Genomic DNA, 22448 nt, shown 5'->3' on the forward strand with positions numbered 1-22448 from the left:
AATAAAACCACCCAGATCTCCAAAATATTGTTTCTAGTAAAAGTTGTATTTTTTTACAACAATATAGTTTATTTTTTAAGTGACCAATAGAACATAGCTTACTGCTCTAAGTGGAGAAGCGCCCAACTTAAAGGGAAGACCCACTCCCACGCAGCTTACAAGAACATGTTCCTCTTTCCTCCTTGACTCCTCCTCTCTCCAATTCTGAATTTTCTGCTACTTAAGCTCCCTGATGGTACACAAAAATGTTAACCAACGTAATCATGACTCACAAAACCCAAGAACTCCTGAGAGGTGCTGTAGGGTGTGTTTTCCATCAACCGTACATATTTTTTTCAGGAAATACAGTAAAATTCTCATTTCTGATTTTAACTTCATATAACCTCAGCATTTTATCTGGTAACATGCAGGTTTTATCTTGTTCATTACTAAGCTATTTATTTAAGAGAGGTGTGAACAACTCAAACATTGCTAGACTAGTCAAGTAGCAACGGAGGTGTGCACCGGAGAACATGCCAACTACACAAGTGGATGTATTTACATGTATAAACACCAAAATTATAACAAATACATAGAAACCTTAGAGTAAATAATGCCTTTCTGGAGCCGTAAGAGCTTTAGCAAATGGGCTCATAGTGAGGGTGGGCTATTGATCTTGCACATCTTGCTAAAAATACCCTTTAGAAAACCGGGGACCCGCTGCAGGCAGTGGGAGTTCTGCTAATATGTGTCAGTGTAATCAGGTTTTAATTTACTGTAATCAAAGCAAGCAAGACTCTGTCCTCCTTAGAAAAGCGCTGTTGTTAAAATACCTTCCAAAAAGTCAAGTTTAGAAGTCAGCATTCAAAAATATTACAGAGACAGGTGTTCTGACATTACAGTTCTTTATTTGTTTTCGAATCCACAATCTATACAGGTATTTACAAGGCATGAAAATGGATAACAGCACAAAATACAATTGAGGTATAAGCTAAGAGCACAGTATGTCATGTTTCAATAAATATAATTCAGAATTTGTAAACTAAGTGACCAGATAGATGCATCTTGTTTACTAAAACCATATAAAATATCTGTTAAATCTCACGTGAGGTAGAGGACAGTTTTTGTGTGTCATGTAATGCAACCACAGCAACTCTGACAATAAGACTGTACATCATTGGCAAGGTACTAAAAATTGTTGAGTGCACTGATCGTTTTTCACAGGCTTCTACTATGGTTTCAGAATAGTCATTCAACCTGTTGCCTTGAGCTAATACAGACTCTGCTGTTCTGCAGCTACTTTCTGTAATTTCAGATATTTATACTGGCATGTCAACATCGATGAATTCTTCCAAGGATGAGTATGAAAACACAAAAACAGATTTTGTCCATCACAGAAAGCATCATCATGGCAACGAAATATTTTAGACCAACCTTTTATTATTTCCTAGAATTAGTTTAAATACAGTACAGCTGTGCTTTCCTTTAAGTGAGGTATCTATATTCAGAGAAAAAAAAAATCAATTGATAGTTACATTTAATCAATTTTCAAATAGCAAAATTTTATACCATTTGTTTGCTGTGCTTAAAACTAATTTTTCAAGCGTTTTCCAACTGAACCACTAATCCTGAAAAAAACAATTTTCTAAGTAATGGAGACACACTACAAAATTGTCGTGCAATTTGTAAGCAGTAACTGCTTTTGCGGAAGCTAAAAAATTGCTCTCTTTTTGAAATAGAAATATGCAACAAATAGAAAATTCTACACGTTTTCTGTAATGAAAATTGATGGAATACACACACTACAAATGTAATGAGCAAAAATAAAATCTAAATTTGCAGCTTTCTGCTGCTTTCTATTGGCAGCTTAAATAAAATTACTGAAATATTGCAAGCACAGATTAACAGGTAGGTGTAATTATGTCTTTTGTCGACTTCACCATGTTATAGAAAACTCTTGTGTGGATTAATTACACAAATTAAGTGCAGAAAAAATACAAAGTTGTTATCTTTACTGACAATCAAAATATATACTCTACAAACAAGTGAATTCTAGGAAGCTGACCATGACAGCATTTCAAGGCCAACTTCACGACTAATGCTAGGAAAGTTTCCCAAAAATTTCATAACACATTCTAGCTATCCCCTCCCCCAATATAAAACAAGAATGTATGAATAAAACATTGTGACTTCTAAAATATGGGCCAGGACTTATTTTTTCAGGCCACCAATAGCTTTATGCTCCCACTCAACTTTTCCTACTTCACTAACTGCATTATGCCTTTACTATATACAACTGATATTACACCTAAGCTATCAATATATTAAATATAGCATAAAATTAGTTTAAGAATGTGAAACATAGCTACATTTATCTAAATGCTCAAACTAAATGATATGCTTTACAGTAACTAAAACACAGACTTCGTTAAGTTTGGAGATTTAGATAAAAATCTCTTTCGTCTAGGGATACACGGCTATGCTGCAAATGAGGGTGCTTTCAGACCACCTAAATTACAAGAGTTTTACTCTAAGCTCTTGTATTTTCTTGTTGATTAAAGTACACAAAGCATGTGAAAGTTCTAGTTTAAAAAAGTATAGGAGCAAACTAGATAGTCATCTTGAGTCCCACTTACTTTGCTCCAGAGAGTGCACTAGGCAACTTTGATCTTGGTCTAGGTGTTTAATAATGCAACTTCCAACATTATGCCCAATTTTAGGATTTTTTTCCTATGGGCTTCATGTCACAACTATCTGGGAAAACGACTTCCTGCCTGAAAGATCAGCAAGCACTAACTGAAGGCAGAACAAATAACAATACATAAAACGAGCATGCGATGACTAAAAGCGAGGACCTAATGACAGAATCAGTTTCTACCATTAAGTGTGCACTTAAGTGACGGCCCTTAAGTGTGCATTCCAAGCTCCTGTATCAGGCTGTAAAATAAACCATTCAATGTAACTAGCGTAAGGTAGTGGAAAAACAAGTCAACATGTATTTGTTCTGGAACAATATTCAGTATTTCAGAATACTGTTCAATATTCAGAATAATGTTCAGTATTATTTACAATTTACTAAAAAACTATCTTTCAAAGACTGTGAACACACAAAATCTATGGCACATTTATGTATACATTATTACTTAAAATCAGTATAAAATTAAGTCTACACGTATGAAAATTGTTTAAGTAAAGAGCCTGAAAGTAATATTTAAGAATTGTAAGAGGATTACAATAATTTAAAATGCATTCTAACTTTAGATTACCTAAATGGAATATTTACAAAGCTACTTTTAATAAATGTCGCATTAGCGTTTTCAGCCAGATGTTTTAAAACAATTAGGAGGCCTTATCTGCAGCTGGAATTGCTAAAACTTCGTATAGCTGCTTGAGTTCTTGCAAGAGTGAAAATATTAGTACAAACTATGGCCATCAGCATTTTAATAGCCTACAGCGTAAACCAGTTAACAGCTGGTAGAGAGCTGGTTGAAGTGCTGGTTGAGGCACCGGAACCCGGGCTATACTAGTACTCCACTGCAATTGCCACCGCTGAAGGTCAGCTGGTGGCAAAAAGGGAAATTTGAGCCAAAGTCACATAACGTAGACAAGACCTGAATGGAAACAGAATATACGGTAGTCTAATACAATAATCCCATGAGGATTCCATACATTCAATGGCTAAGCTATAAATACTGTGGTAAATTAGTTACTGCAGCTGTATTAAACGAGGCTGTACGGCCTTATCTACACTGACAATCGAAGAAGTCTGGTTCAAAACACTGATACTGAAAAGCAACTAGAAACGGTATCTTTTGATCCCTTAATAACACCTGGATGAAACTTTTCAGTTTCCCAGGACGGTGTTTTCCTACTTGCCCATCTAGCTAATCCAACGTAGGTTCTGTCAATCAAGCTGGACTACTTCAAGCTCCATTCCCTAATAATCACACTTTTATCAACTTTCTTACGTACTCTTCCTATAGCTGTGGTTTTGGTTCTTGTTACAACAAAACATTCATTGTGTTTTTAAAGCAACTTGGTGCATAAACAACCAGAGTAATTTACAGCCTGCACCCCTCCTTCCAAACCATGCTGCAAAGATGGGCTTTTGCCTTTTCATTTTTTTTAAAGCAAAAATTTGGAGACGGAGTCGAAGAAAGGAAAAATGTGATCTGGGTCTTCTTTTCTGATCAACACTGACAAAGAAAATTGGTATTTTTATACTAACCTGCTTTAGCCTTCAGTATAAATATGACACAGAGTCCATAAACAAAATTGTACACAGCTATAAAAGAATCACCCTATGACTCCATGACATTTGATTTACCACCTCATTTCTCATTCAGTTTAAAGACATGTGCAATTTTATCTTTCTCTGTGATACTCAATCCTGTTACATCACTAAAAGAGAAACAAAAAAACCTCAAAAGTTTTCAGTTTTACTAGTTCGGGGGGCAGGGTGTGTGTGTGTGTGGAGAAAATCAACGTAGCCTTTTACTAGTGGTTTCACCCAGAATTAACTAGATTATTAAGAGAATAATAAACCCAAGTACCTCAAAAACAGAAGCTAAAGTACAGGTTAAAATTATGTAGTGAAATACTAGAACTACTAAAATATTCCTAGTCACTGATATAATCAGCTAGTATCTGTCAGCTGTATCAAACTTTTTGGAGAGGAGTGCGAAAAAAGTTATTTCTTCATCCAACTGTGTAGTCATGCGTTTAATCCACTAGGAACCAGACTTCCGAAGTACTCAAACATTATATATACATAAAACAGTAATTCTGTACAATTACACATTTTCAAATATTATAGCTTAACAAACATGCTGTATTTCTTAATTCATGGTAATGTTACCATGCCAATTCAAATACAGAGACTATCAAAATAATTTTCAAAATGCCGTATCTCAGAATTTTATTTTTTAAGCTATTATCGCCATGTCAGTTAAGGCCTGTTCTATGTAATGAAAGAAAAATCCACAAGTTGGCAAGAAGCTCAGAGTGTGGAGGCTTAGGGTACTAGAGAGACGAATACATTTTTTTGAATAAATATTGTTTTTCTTGAAAGCATGAGTATCTGAAAACCAGTTAAGTCAAGCTTTCTCATTTTCTAGAAGGAAACGCCCCACCTTTCAGCCTTTTATTAATGTTTCTTTCATACCTAGTATACAGAAGAAAACAAGAGAAAATACATGAATTTTTAACTTCCAAAGATTCCATTGTAATTCTAAATCTTTTAATTTGAAAAAAAATCCTAATGCTTTCTTCTTCCAGCATGGTAAGCAAATGCTGGCTCTAAACTCTTTAGATTCATAAAGAGTTGTTAAATAGAAAATACAGAAAAGATCAGCTTGACTTCACACAATGAAATTATGGGAAAAACTCACGCTGGTAAATCACTTTTGATGATCAATCATCTATCATTGTGGCAATTTTGAGTATTACCTTACAGATGAAAAGCTGCCTTTACTTTCCCCAGTCCGAGAACACGTAATTCTCACTGAAACCTGAACTATTTTTTATCTTGAAGAATTCAGAATGTTTTTAATGTACTTTTATAACTGGATGTGCAATTGATAGCAAAATAAAGATCGCCACATAGATTTTAACAGACAATGTTAAAAGGTATAGAGTCCTCAAGACTGCATTAGAAATAGACAGAAACTGGTCACTCTAAATCAAGAGTTTCGTATTTTTCATTGTTTGAGAAAAATACCAGTACAAATAAATGCAGATTTTCATTGGTTAGGAAAATCTAAAAATGTATACCTATCTATCTCTATTTATTTATATATATGTATATCTTCATCTGGATTTGTCTGGGAAACAGAAACCTGCAGACAATACTTTTTCTCACCACACAGAAACTGCTCACCATTCATTAAAAACCAAAACACCCTGTTTAAAGAATGCAGCTTCCTCTTCCAATCTCTATTTTCCTTTCCCATTTTTTGAAGATTTCAAGATCTGTAGCTTCAACTCCTTTATCATCATCTCTAACTTTTCCCTTGCCTCTCGTTCTTGTCTCAGTTCATCTTGAAGCTCTTGTCTGTCTGCCTCTGCGTGATCCAATCTCTGTCTCAATTCTGCCAGCTGTAAAACAGAGAGGAGAGACAGAGAGGCAAATTATAGCAAACTTACTTGTAAATGTCAACTATTCACTTCAAGATGCCACTGATGACCACCCTATGCATCAGATAAAAGTATTTCAGTTCACCAGCATTCATCAGCTTGTCTTCTACTGTTACCAAGAATTATGCAGTTACCTACTACACCATTAGCAAATGACATCAATATACAGAGTTGCATAAACATCACACTGTAACAAAAAAAAAATGGGACAGTCTAATATTCAAATACATATAAATTGTAGTCGTACAACCTGTCACACTAGACCATGTCAGTAATACATATAAGCTGTTAGGAAGACCGTGACGATGTCTGCATCAGATGTTTCACAAATCCCAGAATAAAGAGCACTTTATCATTTCCCAAGTCGATTTCACTTACCTGACAAAATATTACTCCATTTCAAAGCCTGAATGCATTTCTAGAACAAAACCACCAACACTGTTTTTTGATACTTTTTAGTGTAAATGAAACAGCATTACCAAAAATGACATCCAGAAAACCTTGAACACAACCACCTGTGCATTTATGTGTGTGTTCAAATATAAACATGAGTCCACCCAAACTGGTGTTGAAACACAGAAATTACGTATTTTTTTTCATCTTCGGAGTAGAGTAAAACTCAAACCCGCTACATTGTCCAAACTTATTTACAGTGAGATCTGGAAATGTCCGATGAATTTTTCAAGTGTGAGAAAGTTACTGTAAAATTGCTACCACCAGCAGTTAAAACAGGGAGGAAACTGGAAATTAGTAATCTTCTCTACCATTGATTTAAGGTGTTTTTTTCTTACAAAAAGAGCTCACTGAATCTAAAAAAACTCATCTGTGTTTGTAATGATATATATCCACCTGATCTAAATCTTCACTAAACATAAGTCTCACTGAAAATGAGGAAGACAGCTGATGAGAATGAAAGGAGCAGGAGCACGCAGCGTCACTGGTGTTCGCCAGTTGCTGCAAAATGTACTGGGCCAAGGAACTGCTGTGCCCATTTTAGAGAAACATCACATTCAGGAGACGTTCATCTCCACTTGCATAACTGGAAATATTTAAATGGTTCTTTGTATAATCAGAAATATTTAAGCAGGTTTTAGATAGCAATAGGCTATTAACACAAGTCTTCTGACTCCACTACTGGAAGTAAACTGTTGCAGTACAATATGCCCAGTGCCCGCATGTTGCAGCACGTACTGCACAAGCACGTCTCTGGTTGATTTTGACTTCCACCTCTAAGGAAAGGTTCCAGTACTGGTTATACTGCCCTGTTGTGACTGACAGGGTAAAGCAACAATTAAACTAGATAATTCAATAAAGAAGTCAAAAAGGGGGAGAAGGCACTTAGTGCATCTTCCGACAGGCCTACAAAGAAGAACAGACATTTAAGCAAGCTGCAAATCCCAAATTATTAATTTTGTTGCATGTAGTACAAAGAGGGTTCCTCCCAGTCCACAGTTCTCAGCCAGAAAAGGCAGCCTGGGTAACTGCTTCAAGAAGACATTGGATTAAGGCTTTTTAAATGCTGTGTACACAGCCTGGGGAAGGCACCTGTTGCCAGGACCTCTGTTTCACTTGGGTACTTCTGACAACTGCTTGGAACCCAGAGTCCGAAATCTATTCTAAGATGTAATGAGGAGAAAAAGGTTCAAATTGTATGTTGTGAATTGCTCTACCATTCAGGTAATAACAGAGTAAACTTTCATGCAAGGAACTATTTAGTTTTCAAAGCCTAACTTCAAAAGGAACAATCAACCAATCTCCTTGGGGAACAATCTATGGTTTTTACCTTTTAAAGAAGGTAAGCTACACAAGCCACATAAAACACACTATACACGATTACCTTCATAAATTAGAACATGTTGTTACTTGCAGTAATAGGGCTTGTACCAGATGTTTAGTAAATCAGGCCTTAGTCAGAGAGGATTATTCCTGGCAGCAAAGGCTAGGAATCTGTGGAGTGGGATGTCATGACATTAGATTCATGAGAAGGATTTACGATGTTTGTCTCTGTCCTACTCCCCAAAAATACCAAAACCTGTCTCTCAAGTACTGCCTGTTTCTTAGTCTGAGACAGTAAGGGCAGGAAATGTAGACAGCTATGATCAAACGATCACAAAACTTTACTGAGCTGAAGTTTTAGATTTTCTTCACTTAAAAAAAACAAAACTGTGAAGACTAGTTTTCTGTGACACGGTACAAAATATATCACCATACATTTAATTCACTATACATTTAATCATAACTGCAACTGATTTTCAAAAGCTGCATTCCAAGGCTCCCTTTGGCATTAACTGTATCTTTCCCATGGGAATGACATGAATAACCTCCAACATAAAGAAGCAATAGTGTAAGTTAAAAGGGAAGTGAAAGAGACAAGAAAAATCTCCATAGGTTTTGTCATATGAACCCAAGAGGCAGGAACGAGAGACAAAAACATGATTTTCATTTCCAAGAGAACTCTTGGACCAAATGCTTTGATAGAGCACAGAAGGGAGCTCATTAGACAGTGCAGAAGATTCTACCACCAAGGAACAGATAGAGCATCAAGGTATGCTACTGAATTTACAAAACGCTGGTTGAGAGATTTGGGGTTTTTTTGTTTTAACATAAAAGGAATAAAAAGAGGAATAACTTATTTCTGTAACTAAAATGAGAACATTTAGTTCTACAACATGGGCAAGCCTATATACATTAAAAATATGATTTATTTTACATGAGGATGTAACAAACCTTATGTTTAAGATTAGTGTTTCATCAAAAACATCCTATGTTTCTGTAAGATGCATTCTACCTCAGTTCCAATCAAGGAACACGGAAATAAATATGTCACTGTGACCTATTCTGGCGTTCATCTATGGTATCAGAACACATGGAGAAGATGAAACTTTAAGGTGGCTGAGCAACAGCTTCACAATTTCCTGATACATTAAATATGGTTTAGCTTGAAATGAACTTTCCCTTCTCACCTGTGCTGCATATTCAGCTTCTTTGTCTTTTTCTAAATTGGAGTCACAGCTACATTTCTGCTTCATCACTTGGTCCAGTTTCTTCTCCAAGTCTCTCTGCTCAAAATAAAATTCTTCCATTCTTTGAGCATGCTCTGCCTGCAAACATTCAAGTTCTTTTTGTAAATTCTGCTGCTCTTCCGTCAGTTCCTTCATAGCTTTAGAGTTGCTTAACATTTCCACCTCCTGTCAAGAAAAACCAGCATCATATGCACCTTAGTTCTAAGACCAGAAAAGCAAAAACCTGAATTTAAACATGTATCTTGAAACAATGAGGCCAAAATGAGCACATTTACCTACTGATAACAACAGTTCGTTACTGGTATTTATCTACTTATAAATGACAGCCTGGAATTCTGCAGCAAGCATTTAATTTGTAAAAAATTATTGATACTTCCAAGTACACAGAGCTTCCAGAATTAGATTCACAACTTCCAGCAGCAAACCTCAGAAAGCAGCAGCACTGATTTACTAAAATATACTTTGAAAATGTAGAAGTGCATCATCAGAAAACAGAATAAACGTGTTCAATTTCTTTTTCCACTGGCATTTTGGTATTTTTAAGGGGTTTTTTTTTGTTTGTTCAGGGGTTTTTTAACTTATCTACAAGCTTTACCTCCAACAGTAGAACAACTTAAAAGCAGCAGCTCTAGGGCCCCATCTGAGCTCACAGATTCTGAGCTTAACATTAACTAAACTAAACTATTAAAGTCTGGTCTATGAATGTAGGAAGCAAAGAGACTATTCATCTTAATTCGTAAAACAGAAATTATCAATCACAAGGGAACACCCACTTCTAATAATTATTATATTAATATAATAAATTAATTATGATATAAATATCATCCACTATTAAAAAGACTACTAAAATCCCCCTAAAAACAAGGGCTTATCAAATAGAAATAGGCAGTATCCTTTTTTATACAGGCCAGTGATAAGACCACTCCTACAGGACTTAAGTCTGCATCTCTAAAATCCCAAAAACTGACAAATTTGAGAGGACTTAAACTGCATATGACAAAATACTCAAATGTTTGGAAAACATTTTGAAGTGAAAGAAGTAGTTTTCATTTGGATAAAACAAATGAAGGAGCTGCTGGAACACAGCAGGTGCAAACTGAAGAGACACCGATTGTTAGCGGACTCAAACCCAATGAGCATAAGGGATATTAAGGATTTGGTGTCTGAATAGAAGCTGGGGCGAAAATTATCTGTGTGTTTCAGTGTTTCCAGTGCATGAAATCTGTGACATTGATTCTAGAACCATCAAGTTAACATCAGTGTTCTGATGTCACAAGTGAAACGCGCTCAGATTGGCACTGTACCATTTGAAGCTGCTGTTTCCTCCGCAAAATCGTATTTAGTTTTTCTTGCTGCTTGATGTAGGTTTTCATGACTTCTTCCATGATCCTTCCCTTGTCATCTTCACAACTGATGTCTTTCATGAGCGTGGGGGACAAGGTTCGCACATCACTGCCTACTTCAACATGGCTAGAGTCTCTAGCGATTTTGGAAGAAACACGTTCAGATTTTCCACCTCTTGCAGAACGAGTTGACACAGGTGGATCTACAGAGAAAAGAAGAACACAGCACAATAATCACAGAAAATTAAATCTCCAGAATAAAAAAATTCAAAGAAAACTGAAGATTACAAAACGGTAAAAAAAATTTTTGGAAAACTGAAGTGACATCACAAAATATTTGCTTAGTGTTCACCTTTCCAAAATTATATGGTATAAAAATGGAAATTCTTCAGCGTAGCTTTCACTACTCACCTAAACGTTTCTGCTGCTCCACGCCACTTTTCAAGTCAATTTTTTCTTGTTCTTCAAGAGAAAGCTCTGGATAGGAGGCAGCTTTTTTGTGCTTTCCACTACCAAGCTTCTTCTCTGACTGTCCAGGTGAGGACTTAATTACTTCTGAAGCTTTGACTGTTGTTTTTGCAACATCCTTATATTGTGATGCAAGAGATACATTTGGGGCGACCACTTTATCACACATATAAAGGTAGTAACTGAAATAGTAGAACAGTAAAATTAAGAATGAAAGGCAAGGCATAATAAATGATGACTGGTAGAGAGCAGTAAGTTTAATTTAATGTGACTTCAAACTATAAGAGCTTCAATGAAAAAGAAGCACATACTTTTTATATTTTTCCTATGCAAAAGGAAATCCTAACAATCCACTTAATCTTTACTGAGTAGATTATCTAGATAAGGTTTTGAGGCTGTTGAACAACAGGATTTTCCAAACATGGCTGATGAAAAAAAAAAAATCATACAGAAAATCATATGAAGTCTTCACTTCAATGCAAAGAGTGAAATTAGAATGCCACTGATTCCAGATTCTCTAGCATCTTCATAATCCTTATAGTAGCAATGGAGGACGGGGGAAGTGATCAGTGTAGTGGGAATGAGTATATCGCTCCTTCAATAGCAAAGCTGTGCAGCCACAGTGCTGGGGCATGTCTGAGACCAATGCTGGACCTTCTTTCTCACATACATCAAGCAACCTATCTGGATTTTCACAGCTCCTGGGCTCCTGGGAGCACCCCTGTGTACTGCCCTAACCTAGCCACTCCGCTCTTGCCTACTACAGAGGGAAAAGAGTGCCAAATGTGTTCATGTCAGTGCCAAGATAATCAGTGGCACGACGCTGGAGTTCACATTGCTGTCTTTGACACCTTCCTTTCTCCTAGTTCTGAAGGCAGGCACCGCTAGGACGAGCAAACTGAGGGACCATCACAGAAGTTCCACCATTCACGCATTTGCGTGGGAACTAGTTTGATGCATATGTGTTGTTTTGATGCATGCTGCTAGCCAAGAGCCTGATTCCACCCTTATATGGTAAATGCACAACCACACGGGGATGAGGGTAAGAGGTTCGTCAAGAAAAACTGTTTCCGTTGTTGATGCAGATGACAAACTGTGTACTACGTTAAGAAAAAAAATGCACTTGGTTTTTAAAACCAGGACACTAATCAAGAGACAATTCAGCTGTAGCCATTGTTCCAGTGTGGAAGAAAGCCTTCAAACACCAAACAGTCTATTTGGAAAGGAAGTTAAGTTGCACTCACAGTAAACAGGCCCTATGCAGCTTATCATAAGAAAGATTAAAAATTACTTTCTGTCATTTCTACTCTGAAAAGGGAAATTGTAATTACATTTCCGTTGTATTGCCTACTGAAAAACACTCACAGATCACAGCTTGAGTCCTGCACCAACACCCACTCATACGCAGTTCATTAGTATCTACACTAAAAAACACGTAAGAAGTTAGGGTTCAGCTATTCCTGTGCGATCCCTTGAAGTTCTCCTAACAGTTCAGGTTGCAAGTACACTTTTTTCAGCTTGAATTACCTTTAAATAGCCACAAGTATTTAAATACTTGTACATGCAGTGCTTATAGTTCTATGCAGGAAACTCAGTTACCTGGGATGGAAAAAGGAGGGTGGTTGAGGATCAGTTTCTGCTTCTTGCTTTATAACTGGATACCACTGCGATAATTCCAGGCTCTGCTGTGAATCTGCCTAAAGAAAAGAAAACAAACCGGTAACTGGAAGATGGGTACATGTTACTTACATTTTCATAAATGCTCCTCAGTAAAATGGCATTTACACCATTAATACACACACACCCCAGAGAAACTGGTGTACTGGAAAATGGAGTGTATTTGGCAGAGATGCACAGTGACGCAAGATACAGAAGTTTCATCCATCTCCTATTTCCCATTATGGGCAAAGTAGCAACAAAATTAAAAGAAGATCTCTTTACAAACCTACACAAAAGCTCTGTTGAGTTTCCAGAACTCTGCCAGAGGCATGCTAAAAATGTTTGGGAGAAACAGAAAGCAGAAACTAGGATTCCCAAAAGGTGGTAGGAGCCTCTTGCAATGAAGTATTCACATCATAGTAAGCACCTGCCAGATAATTTATTACAAAACAAAACCTATGAATAAAATGGAACTGGTGTTCCAGAGACAGAACTTTCTCCGGTTGTCACAAATTCTTATTACAGAAGTGGGGAAAGCTGCTGCAGTTAACATGACAACTCCGTTCCCTTTGCAGTAACAAACAAAATTAATTCCGGTGCATTGGAAGATACCATCTTTAAAAACCTCTATGCATTCTGTATTTGGATAGCAATTCTGGTTCCGTTAGTCTCAAGAAATATTTTTTGGAATTACTCTTTAGTCAAAGTTACTGGGGATACTTCATGCTCCACTTCAAAGTTACTATTAATTTCAAGTGAAAAGTGTCTCATCATATATTTAAATGAAACTCATAGCTAAGAAATTGGTACTTAATTTGATGGTATTAAAATAGCCTTGGGAAGCAGGTTTTTGGGTAAGGCGTGGTTGGTTGACAGCAGCCCAGCACCCACGCAGCCGCTCCCCTCACCGCCCCCTGCCCTAGCAGGATGGGGACAAAAGCAATAAAGCTCCTGGGTCAAGATAAAGACAGTTCAATAGGTGAAGGAAAGAGGGGAAAAAAAAAAACACAAGTGAAGAAAAGGATATCGCTCACCACCTCCCACAAGCACAATGATGCCCAGTCAAGTCACCAAATGGCATCCACCTTGGATGCCAAAAGCCCCTTTCTTCTCTTTCCATCCCAGTTTTTATCGTTGAGCATGACATTATGGAGTAACTCTTTGGGCCCTGCCACTCTCTTGCCCACCCCCAGCCTACTTGCTGCAGAGGCCAAGTCCAACACAGAGACAGCCCTGACGCTGCCTAAGGGCTGCTCAGCAGCACCCAGAACCATGGTGTGCTACCAGCACTGTTTTAGCTACAAATCCAAAGCACGGCACCATACAGGCTGCTATGAAGAAAGTTAACGCCATTCCAGCCAGACCCAGCACCTCTGGGAAGTTGCTCAATTTGAAAAAAAAAAAAAAAAAAAAAAAGCCTATAAAGCTAAAAAAAATATAATAATAATAATTCTACTGTACCGAAAGCTTCATCTAGCATTCTAACATCTTCACAATGATACATTATCAGAACAGTTTATATTTACATACCCTGAAATAAACTGCCACAGAACTTCATCTGTGGCACTCAAGAGAGCACCCAGTTACACAGAGGTGGCCTGTATCGAGGTCTGCAGAATCAAACGCCACGTGACTATGAGAGATACCAAATCCCATTTACAATATTCTGGTCGAAACGTCCAGCCCACTAAATTCAGCTCTAGCAACGAAACTGAAATTTAACTCCACCCCTGCAGTTCCTCAAATCAGTTCCAACATAGATAGAAAGGAGGGAGGGCACAAGGAAGCTAAGCTCCAGAACAGTAAATTCATAACCAAGCCTTTAAATAATAAAGATTTGAAATACAGTGAATAATCTCTAGAAAAACAGCCTCATCCTGACACTTGTAGTTTTTTTGACTTATTCAGATCATTCTAATAATTTAAATAATGTACATGTATTCTTTTACTTACACTGCAGCTAATATACAGTAATCCTATTTGGATTTCTGAATCACATCCTGTCCATATTTTAGGACTCACATTTTAACATGTTTATATATTTTCATATGAAATTATCTATCAGGTTATCTATATTTTCAAGTTTTTAGGTCAGATTTTAACATTCCCACCTATTTCAAATGGAAACTGACTTTACTGTCTACGCTTAGTCTGCATTTTGCAAATTAATTTCGTAACATGCAATCAAATTTTTACTTAGGAAAGAAAATGAAAAGTAACTGCAAATAAACATGAAGTCTTTTTCTAACATGATTCTTCCCTCATCATCCAGGTTAATAAAATAGAAATAAAACATCTACTTCAATATATACATGTATATTTCACTACCTAACAATCTGTTTAGTTTAGATGCTCTAAAGAAATTCTGTGAACACTATATATTCAAGGGGAATTCAATGATTTCTACCCAAACTATTTGAAAGGGCTTTCTTCAATCCTAGTTGTACAAAGCTGTTCTTTAAAGGGGGGGGGGGGGGGGGGGGGGGGAGGCAAGTAGCAGTTTCGGCTTAATCATGAAGCTACTACTTTTATCTGAGATGGGATTTATAACAACACTCAAAAACACTCAGAAGAAATGTTAACTCTCCACTATGCAAGCTTTTCCCTACGCACAATGACGAACTCTGGGAATTGTCTGAGTAGCAGGACAGAGTTTTAGTGCAGAGCAATTATCAGAAACTGTCACAAAGTCAAAGGGGATGAGGATCTGAAAGTGCAGAGATCAGCAGAGACATAGCGGCAGCTGTTCCATGAAGAGCAGGTGGATATTACACTGCAGTCTAGAACTCAACAGAAAATTAGAAACTCGGTGACAATCAAATACGCAGCTTACAGCTTTCCTATTAGCACAAAAACCCAGAGAGGAATTAACCTTGCGAGTACACTGCTCTTAAAACATTAAAAGCAGAAGCGTATTTGCACTGTGAGGTTAATAAACTGAGGGTGAAATGCTAAGGAGAAAGGCAAGGCACAGGATCTAGGATGCTCCAAAGACTATGGGAATTAATTAATAATTTATTATTACTGGATGGACAAAAACCTAGCCAAGGGCAACTGTTCTTCCTGGGCCCTCCACAATAACCTCAAAGATGCGTCAGCACTTCTGAGGACTGACTCAGCAAAGGTGCTAAGATGGTGACAGAACAGCAAATGGAACATCCTGCACACACACTTCCCTAGGAGCATAAGAAAAAGGAACATCCGCACATTGTACCAAATACCCGTCTCACACCACAGATATGAGGGAAAGAAAAGATAACTGAGGCAGCCCAAGCTGCCCAAGGACAAGGAAACAGAGGCTGTGCTCCCACACTCCCCTGTTAAATCTTTTGTACTTTCCAGATGAATATCCATGAGACAAAAAAAGGATAAAGAACCCTCCCCCACCATTTTTTCTTTGTTCAAGTTTTCAGTTTCTCTCTCATTCTGATTTCATATGCCGCTTTGTTATAAAGAACTACACAGGTCTGCAGAAGACTCCAGAAAGTTTTTGTATTTCATTTGCACCGGTTCAGTCCAAATTACTGTTACTGCTAATTTCAGCTGTTTTTTTCATCTGTACACATGAAACAAAGATCTCACGGACATGCTACCATGAGAAGGGAAGCAGTATTATAGGTATGAATATAGAAGACTATTTCCAATGATGCATTCACCATACTATCGTTTATTACCTACACTGGCATTGCAAGGACAAAGACTGCCATGTCTTTATCAGATGAAAAGCAAAGTCTCCTCGCTACGAACCTACCCACATCTTCAACTAAATCAGCACATGGAAGCATGCCATATTGCAGACTTTCGTGGAAATTTTCTGCTACAATCCCTTACTGTAGACTGGCAAAACTATAAGAATACCTGTTACTACAGTAAGCCTTTCTGCAATAGTGACTTTTCAGAAGTTTATGCCAAAAGTTGTCAACTTACAGCACACCTTTTTGGACTCAACCATCTGGACTGCTCTTGCTGCTATATTGAAATCCACCATAACACATCCAACAGGCAAAATGCATATATAATTGAACCAGTAGCGATCAGACAGACATGTAAATGCCAAATACACTAAAAAAAAAAAATAGTCATGGGGCAGGAAGCATCTAAAAACCTCTTAAGTTTAAACTGTACCCCAAAAATTGCACCTTCTATGAACGGAAACATCTATGGTGTTTAGTATTTATCTGGTGCTTGTCTTTAAGGGGAAAATAAGCTCTGTATTTTTGAACCACAGTGCAGACTTGCAGCACTATTTTAGGAAAAAATACGATGTCTATTATTAACCATTGTCAAGATACCGGCCCACAGCTCATTTCTTGCGCTGCTTAAAACCCCCTCTCTTTGGCGTATTTTCTCTATACTAAGTGGTTTAAACAGAAAGCTACTGCTGAACAAGCAGACTTTGGGCTTCTAAATTGCAACTTAGCAATGCACCAGTACCCTGCATGCCAAGTCATGAGATGGGTGGCTAGCAAGCCAGGCTGCCATACACCGCACCTGTGTGTGCGGGAGTAAAAATAACACATGAAGAATTTGTAATACTTGATTTTCAAGCTCCTTTCTGCTTTGCTCAGCTGCTGCAACACACACTGCATAAAACATACTCAAAGGTCAAATAAGAACAAAAATTTTCACAATAGCTCTGCATTTACAGAACAAGAACCAACAAAGCCAAACCAGCTCAAATGAAGTTAACTTACAGCCCAAAGAGGGAAGAAATTACCGCACCTTTTAATGAGAAATGTATTTCCATGGCGAAGCTCTCCCACAAATTTAACTTAGGCTTGATTTGACAAGCATTCCCACTTACAAAAGGCAAGCAGTGTGCTTCCAAAACAAGTATTTACGTGTGAGCAGAAAGAGATTTGGGAGTTTTACAAGGGTAGGTGAACTTACTTTAGACCGAGTTCTTTTCTGATTTTTCTCGCTAAATTTCTCCTTCATTTCCTCCAAGAGATGCTTCAGTTCCCGCTCCTCCGACGTTCCTAAGTATTTTTGGTTAATATGCAGGTAGCAGTGCCACTTGGCTGATTCAAATCCCCAGTGGCAGGTCCTCTTGTCCGGGGATCTGTGTGAATGCATCACAAACGTCTGGGGTGAGAACATCCCGTAGCACTCCAAACACTGGATACACGGGTCATCCGGCGCAAGGTAGAACTGAGGTGCAAACAACCCCTGGCACTTGCCCAGGCATTCGTGCTCTACCTCAAAGGCACTGCCAGTCTCTTTCAGCTGGGCCAAAGTGTTCTTACCAGGGAGAAAACTGCCATTTTGTGGGAAAGTGCGAGGACGCAGTAAAGCATTGCATAGTCTCTGAGCATCAGTCAGCGTAATTAGCCCACAGGATGGAGCATTAAACGGAAGAATTCCCAAAACCTTCAGAATATGAAGCTGGTCAGAAGTGCACCTTGAGCAGTATATATACAGTTCATCACACACCGTATTGATCTGCTGCAACGAAAAGTCTCGGAGAACTGAATTCAACACTTGTGGCAGGCAAAGTCTTTTCTCTCCTCCAACTTTAAAACAGGAGATAGACTCCCCCTCCAGTATAGTCTGGGTGAGTTCCGTGGAGCTGTCCGGAGGAATGAGCAGCGGACCAGAAAGTATTTGCGGCGACGGAAGAGGCAAGAAGACAGCGGGTGACATACTTTCCTGGGAATAACGAGCTGAAAAAGCTGCCGGTCCACCCAGTGAGCTCTGGCTGCTTAGGTGGAACTGTGCCAACGTGTGTTTCAAACCTGGATTTAAATTCAAAGGCTCTGATAGTGAAGTACTGTTCAGCTTGGTGGCTTCCCCATCAGCCTCCACAGTAGTTTCATCATATTCATCCAAGTTCTCCTTCTTTATTGTTGGCAATTTATTTATTACAACTTGTACTTTGCTATTTACATGCATTTCTGTCATTGCTTTTTTTAATGGAGGACTTCCATCCTCCTGCATCCCACTCCTTTTCTGGTCTGAAACTAGACCTAGAGAGAAGTTTATTTGTGGGCTTTCCATTGCTAAACACCAGAACTTTAATTAATTAAAGTCTTGAACGTGCATTTTCCTGCTTGTTCATACAAAAAAAAAAAATCAACAATTTCAAGTGCTCTTGATTACCAAGCTTTGCACTCTTTTCAGTAAAATGTTACTTCTTCAGCCTCCAACACTAAAATCTGTAACCCATTTCGCATGTGAAATCACAAAATTAATAATGGAGAGAGGTTACAAAGATTTTTCTTTTATAGTTATTTGTTCAATTTTCTAATACAAAACCCCCACTGCAACACGTATACAAAAGGCTTTTCTTCGTACGCTCCCCGCTATTTTATACAGTTGTCTTGTACAACGATTTAGTAAAAAAACCCGATGTGCTGATTCAAGAGTGTCCATCCTTGATCATTTTTTTCCTTTAAAAATATACCCTCTTTTCAAATAAGTCTCTATTTAAATATTAAAATAGAAAAATGGTCTCAGTTTGAAGAATGCTGATCTTAATGCAACTGATCCAAAACGTGTATGAAAATTTTATTCAGCACTTTCAGTTCCTGGAGATCAAACACAATCTTAAGGGCTTGCTTTATTGTGCTGCCAACTTTATGATTTCACCACCAGCATGGGAGTTACTATGGCAGCTCACAAATAAATCCCCAAATTAAAGCCTGATCCAGATCCGGCACACACTAAACATCCCTAGAGAGTCACCTTTTGCACAGATGTCACTGGTGTGTGTCAGAATTTTCCCACCCCAAGTTATTAGTAACAGAGGTAAGATCCAGGCCACCGGCTAAAGTCATGGCTCGCGCTAACGCCGCGTTCTGTCACGTCTTTCCAGAAAACCTGTGAAAAGAGAAAGAGGTCAGCCAGGAGCAACCCCCAAACACAGCTGGCTGTGCCGGGGGAGGGGTGTGCTCCATTACCCCGTGCATTACGAGAGAGGGGTGCGCAGGGCGCCCCCCGGTAGGGCCGGCAGCGCCCGCCGCCCCCCGGCCCCGGCAGATGGGCGCAGCTGGCAGCAGCAGCCGGCAGCTCCCGCGGCGCGGCGCGCACGGCCGGCGGGCAGGCCGGGGGGGCGGCACCGGAGCGGCTCCCTCACGGCGTGCGCAGCCTGACAGCACGGGGGCTCGGCGCACACCGGGGCCGCCGGGGCCGCTCGCCATCCCCTCCGCCCGGGAACCGGCCCCCGGCCCTGCAAAGCCCCGTCCCGGAAGGGCCCGGGACGCCGCATCCCGGCCGCTCGCACCCTCCTCCCTCCCTCCCGCGCCGTGACTCACCTCAGCCCGGCCGGCACCGCTCCGGGCAGGGCTCACCCCCTCCCCCGCACTGCCCGCCGCCTCCCCGCCGCCCCCGCGCTACGCCCGCCCGCACCCCCTTCCCTCAGCCCCGCCGCCGCCGCCGCCGCTCCCTCCCCCCGGGGACGGCGCGCCCCTCCCCCCGGCTCAGCTCCATTCCTCCCCCCCCCGGCAACTTCCCCGGCCCCTCACCCGGCGTCGGCGGGGGCTCCGGCAGCCCGGGGAGCGGAACGGGCTCCGCGCACGCACCGCCCACCCGTGACCTCACTGCGGAGACGGCGGCGGCAGCGGCGGCGGCGGCGGAGACAGCCGCGGAGACGGCGGCGGCGCGCGGCCACGAACCCGCCGGCGGCGCGCACCGCCCCCTCCCCCGCCCGCCGCCGCCGCAGCCCCGCCCCCTGTCTGGGGCAGCGGCGGGAGCGGCCGCCCCTCCCCCGCCCGCCGCCGCCTCAGCGCCGGGAAACCCTCCCCCGGCCCGGCCCCCGCCGGCGGAGAGGGGGGGGCGGGAATGAAACCCACAGGGAAAAGAAAAAGAAAAAAAGAAATAAGTGTTATTTGTGCCCGGCCTTAGCTCGTCCTTCCGCCGCCGTTAGGGCCCGAGCGGGCGGCGGGGAGCGCCCCGGTGGCGCTGGGGAGGGCCGGACGCCGAGGCTGCGGCCCGGAGCGGCGGCTGGGCGGGGAGGCGGCGGGGGGGGGAGAGCGGCCATGGCGGAAAGGGAGAAGGAGCCGGGGCGGGCGCGGAGCTGTCAGGCTCCCTGAGGCGCGGCGGCCAGCAGCCGGCGGCCCTGGGGACTGCCCGCCAGCAAGGGCCGCCCGCTGGGGTCCCTCAGCGGCCATCTCCCGGCGAGGATCCCTCAGGGACTTGTCCCCCAGCGAGGGGATCTCATCGGGGGTCCCTCAGTGAGCATCTCTCAACAAGGGTCCCTCAGTGACAGCCCCCCAGCAGGGAGCGTCTCCCACCGAGGGGTCCCCCCGCCAGGTGAGCGCTGCGCTGACACCCCGCTACCAGGGGACAGCGACACACAGGAAGGTGGGTGGCCGTGATGGTGTCTGTCCCCAAAGCAGCTGCACGGACCTCTCCTTCCAGGCGCAGCACCGGGAGCAAGGAGATGCGGGAGAAGGTCTCGAAACCCACGACGGAGCCTGGCTGGGAAGCGATACGATCGGCGCAGTGGAAGCGTGAGGGGCTTCTCCTACATCAGGCTCGTTGCTGGAAGAGGAAAATGCTCTGCAGGCACTGCTTAGTCTTTGTACCACTACGTTACTACAAGTTCCTTCTATCCGCAAGGAGCCTAAAGCTTTTTTGGTTTACATCTTCTCCGTAAAGCCGGCACTTCAGCTGAGATTAGGGCACAATCCAATTTGCTGTGGCCTTTCATCGCGTACAGTTACGTATTGCGACGCAATGCGAGCACAAAAGCACAGCACACGAAAATGGGGCAGTTGTACAAGCACCAGGCACCACCTAACACCGGCCGGCACTGCTCACGGCACATGGGCTCCCTTCCGTGCCATCTCCCAACGCCACAGCAGAAGGATTACCACAGCGCAAACAAAACCTGCCTCGCTGCTGATCACACAGGGGTTTGATACACTTTAATCCTTGACTTCACACCTTTCATATACTCAGATTTCCTCGGGGCTGGCAGGGCTTACTGCTGGAACAGCCCTTGAGAATCACGGCAAAGCTCCTTCGTGAATCACTTAACTCGCTTTTTAAGCGCCACATCAGTTCTGGTATCTACAACAAAATTACAGTATCTACATTTCCTGCTGACGATGGCTTGGCAAGGAGTGATCTGGGATTATTCATGTCATTTTGTGTGCAGGTTTTCCCCTTTTTGCTAACCTTAAGTGGTCACATTGTAGGTAAAAGCTCCTACTCTATGCTTGCATAGCAGCTAGTGCAATCTTTGGGACCTGTGGTACTTTATATTGCAAAAATAATAAATTCTTGACAGTTGAAGTAGCAGAATAGAGTTTGGAATAACTCAGTGATGACAAAGGCAATAATGGTTATATTTATTTTTCAAAACCCAAACAAAACCACTTCACCTTTCTATTATTAAAGAATTCAGGTACAGATGAAGGAACCAAAACTGAAATAGAACATAACCTCAGTTTTCATACTCACGGAAGGCGTCCTAACGACAAGGGTCACTGTTTCACTGTTGCTGTATTGCAGCAACTGGGCAGGCGGCTTTCCTACAAGTGAAGGGGCGCCAAGAAGAAGCCTTAATTTTGTGGAAGGATGTAAACCTCCAAATTAAGGAGGTTTGTACTTGAAATTAAGTGTACGCTTTTTCGCAGCTGCTTGAAGTAGACATTTAATAAAATGCCTATAGAAAAACATAACTTCTTTTTTTTACAGGCTAGAGAAAATAGAGGAGGAAGGGAAGGCACAAATTCCTTCCATTCCACGCAGGCTAAAGCAGAGATAAAAAGCTTCCCAAAAACTGGAACCAAGATTCAATAGCTAGGAAGAACACAAGTACTGGAGACATGCAATTCCCCCATTCCCCTTAATATTCTCCTATTTGTGCTTTCCCATCCTCATTTTCTTTCTCTAT

At 41.0% G+C, this 22448-nt stretch overlaps 1 protein-coding gene across 1 annotated transcript; it reads right to left on the bottom strand.

The window, feature by feature from the left end:
* Nucleotides 1-867: 867 nt before the first annotated feature.
* Nucleotides 868-20245, bottom strand: SKIL (SKI like proto-oncogene). Its single transcript, XM_055817349.1, has 7 exons — nt 20071-20245; nt 17498-19426; nt 12548-12645; nt 10892-11130; nt 10442-10683; nt 9078-9302; nt 868-6075 (listed from the first exon to the last, which is right to left on the bottom strand). The coding sequence occupies exons 2-7, from the start codon at nt 18602-18604 to the stop codon at nt 5914-5916; spliced, it is 2073 nt and encodes a 690-aa protein (XP_055673324.1). The 5' UTR covers nt 18605-19426; nt 20071-20245; the 3' UTR covers nt 868-5913.
* Between the last annotated feature and the right edge of the window lie 2203 nt (nt 20246-22448).

This window comes from Falco peregrinus, chromosome 12, assembly GCF_023634155.1.
Source record: "Falco peregrinus isolate bFalPer1 chromosome 12, bFalPer1.pri, whole genome shotgun sequence".
Classification (NCBI taxonomy): Eukaryota; Metazoa; Chordata; class Aves; order Falconiformes; family Falconidae; genus Falco; species Falco peregrinus.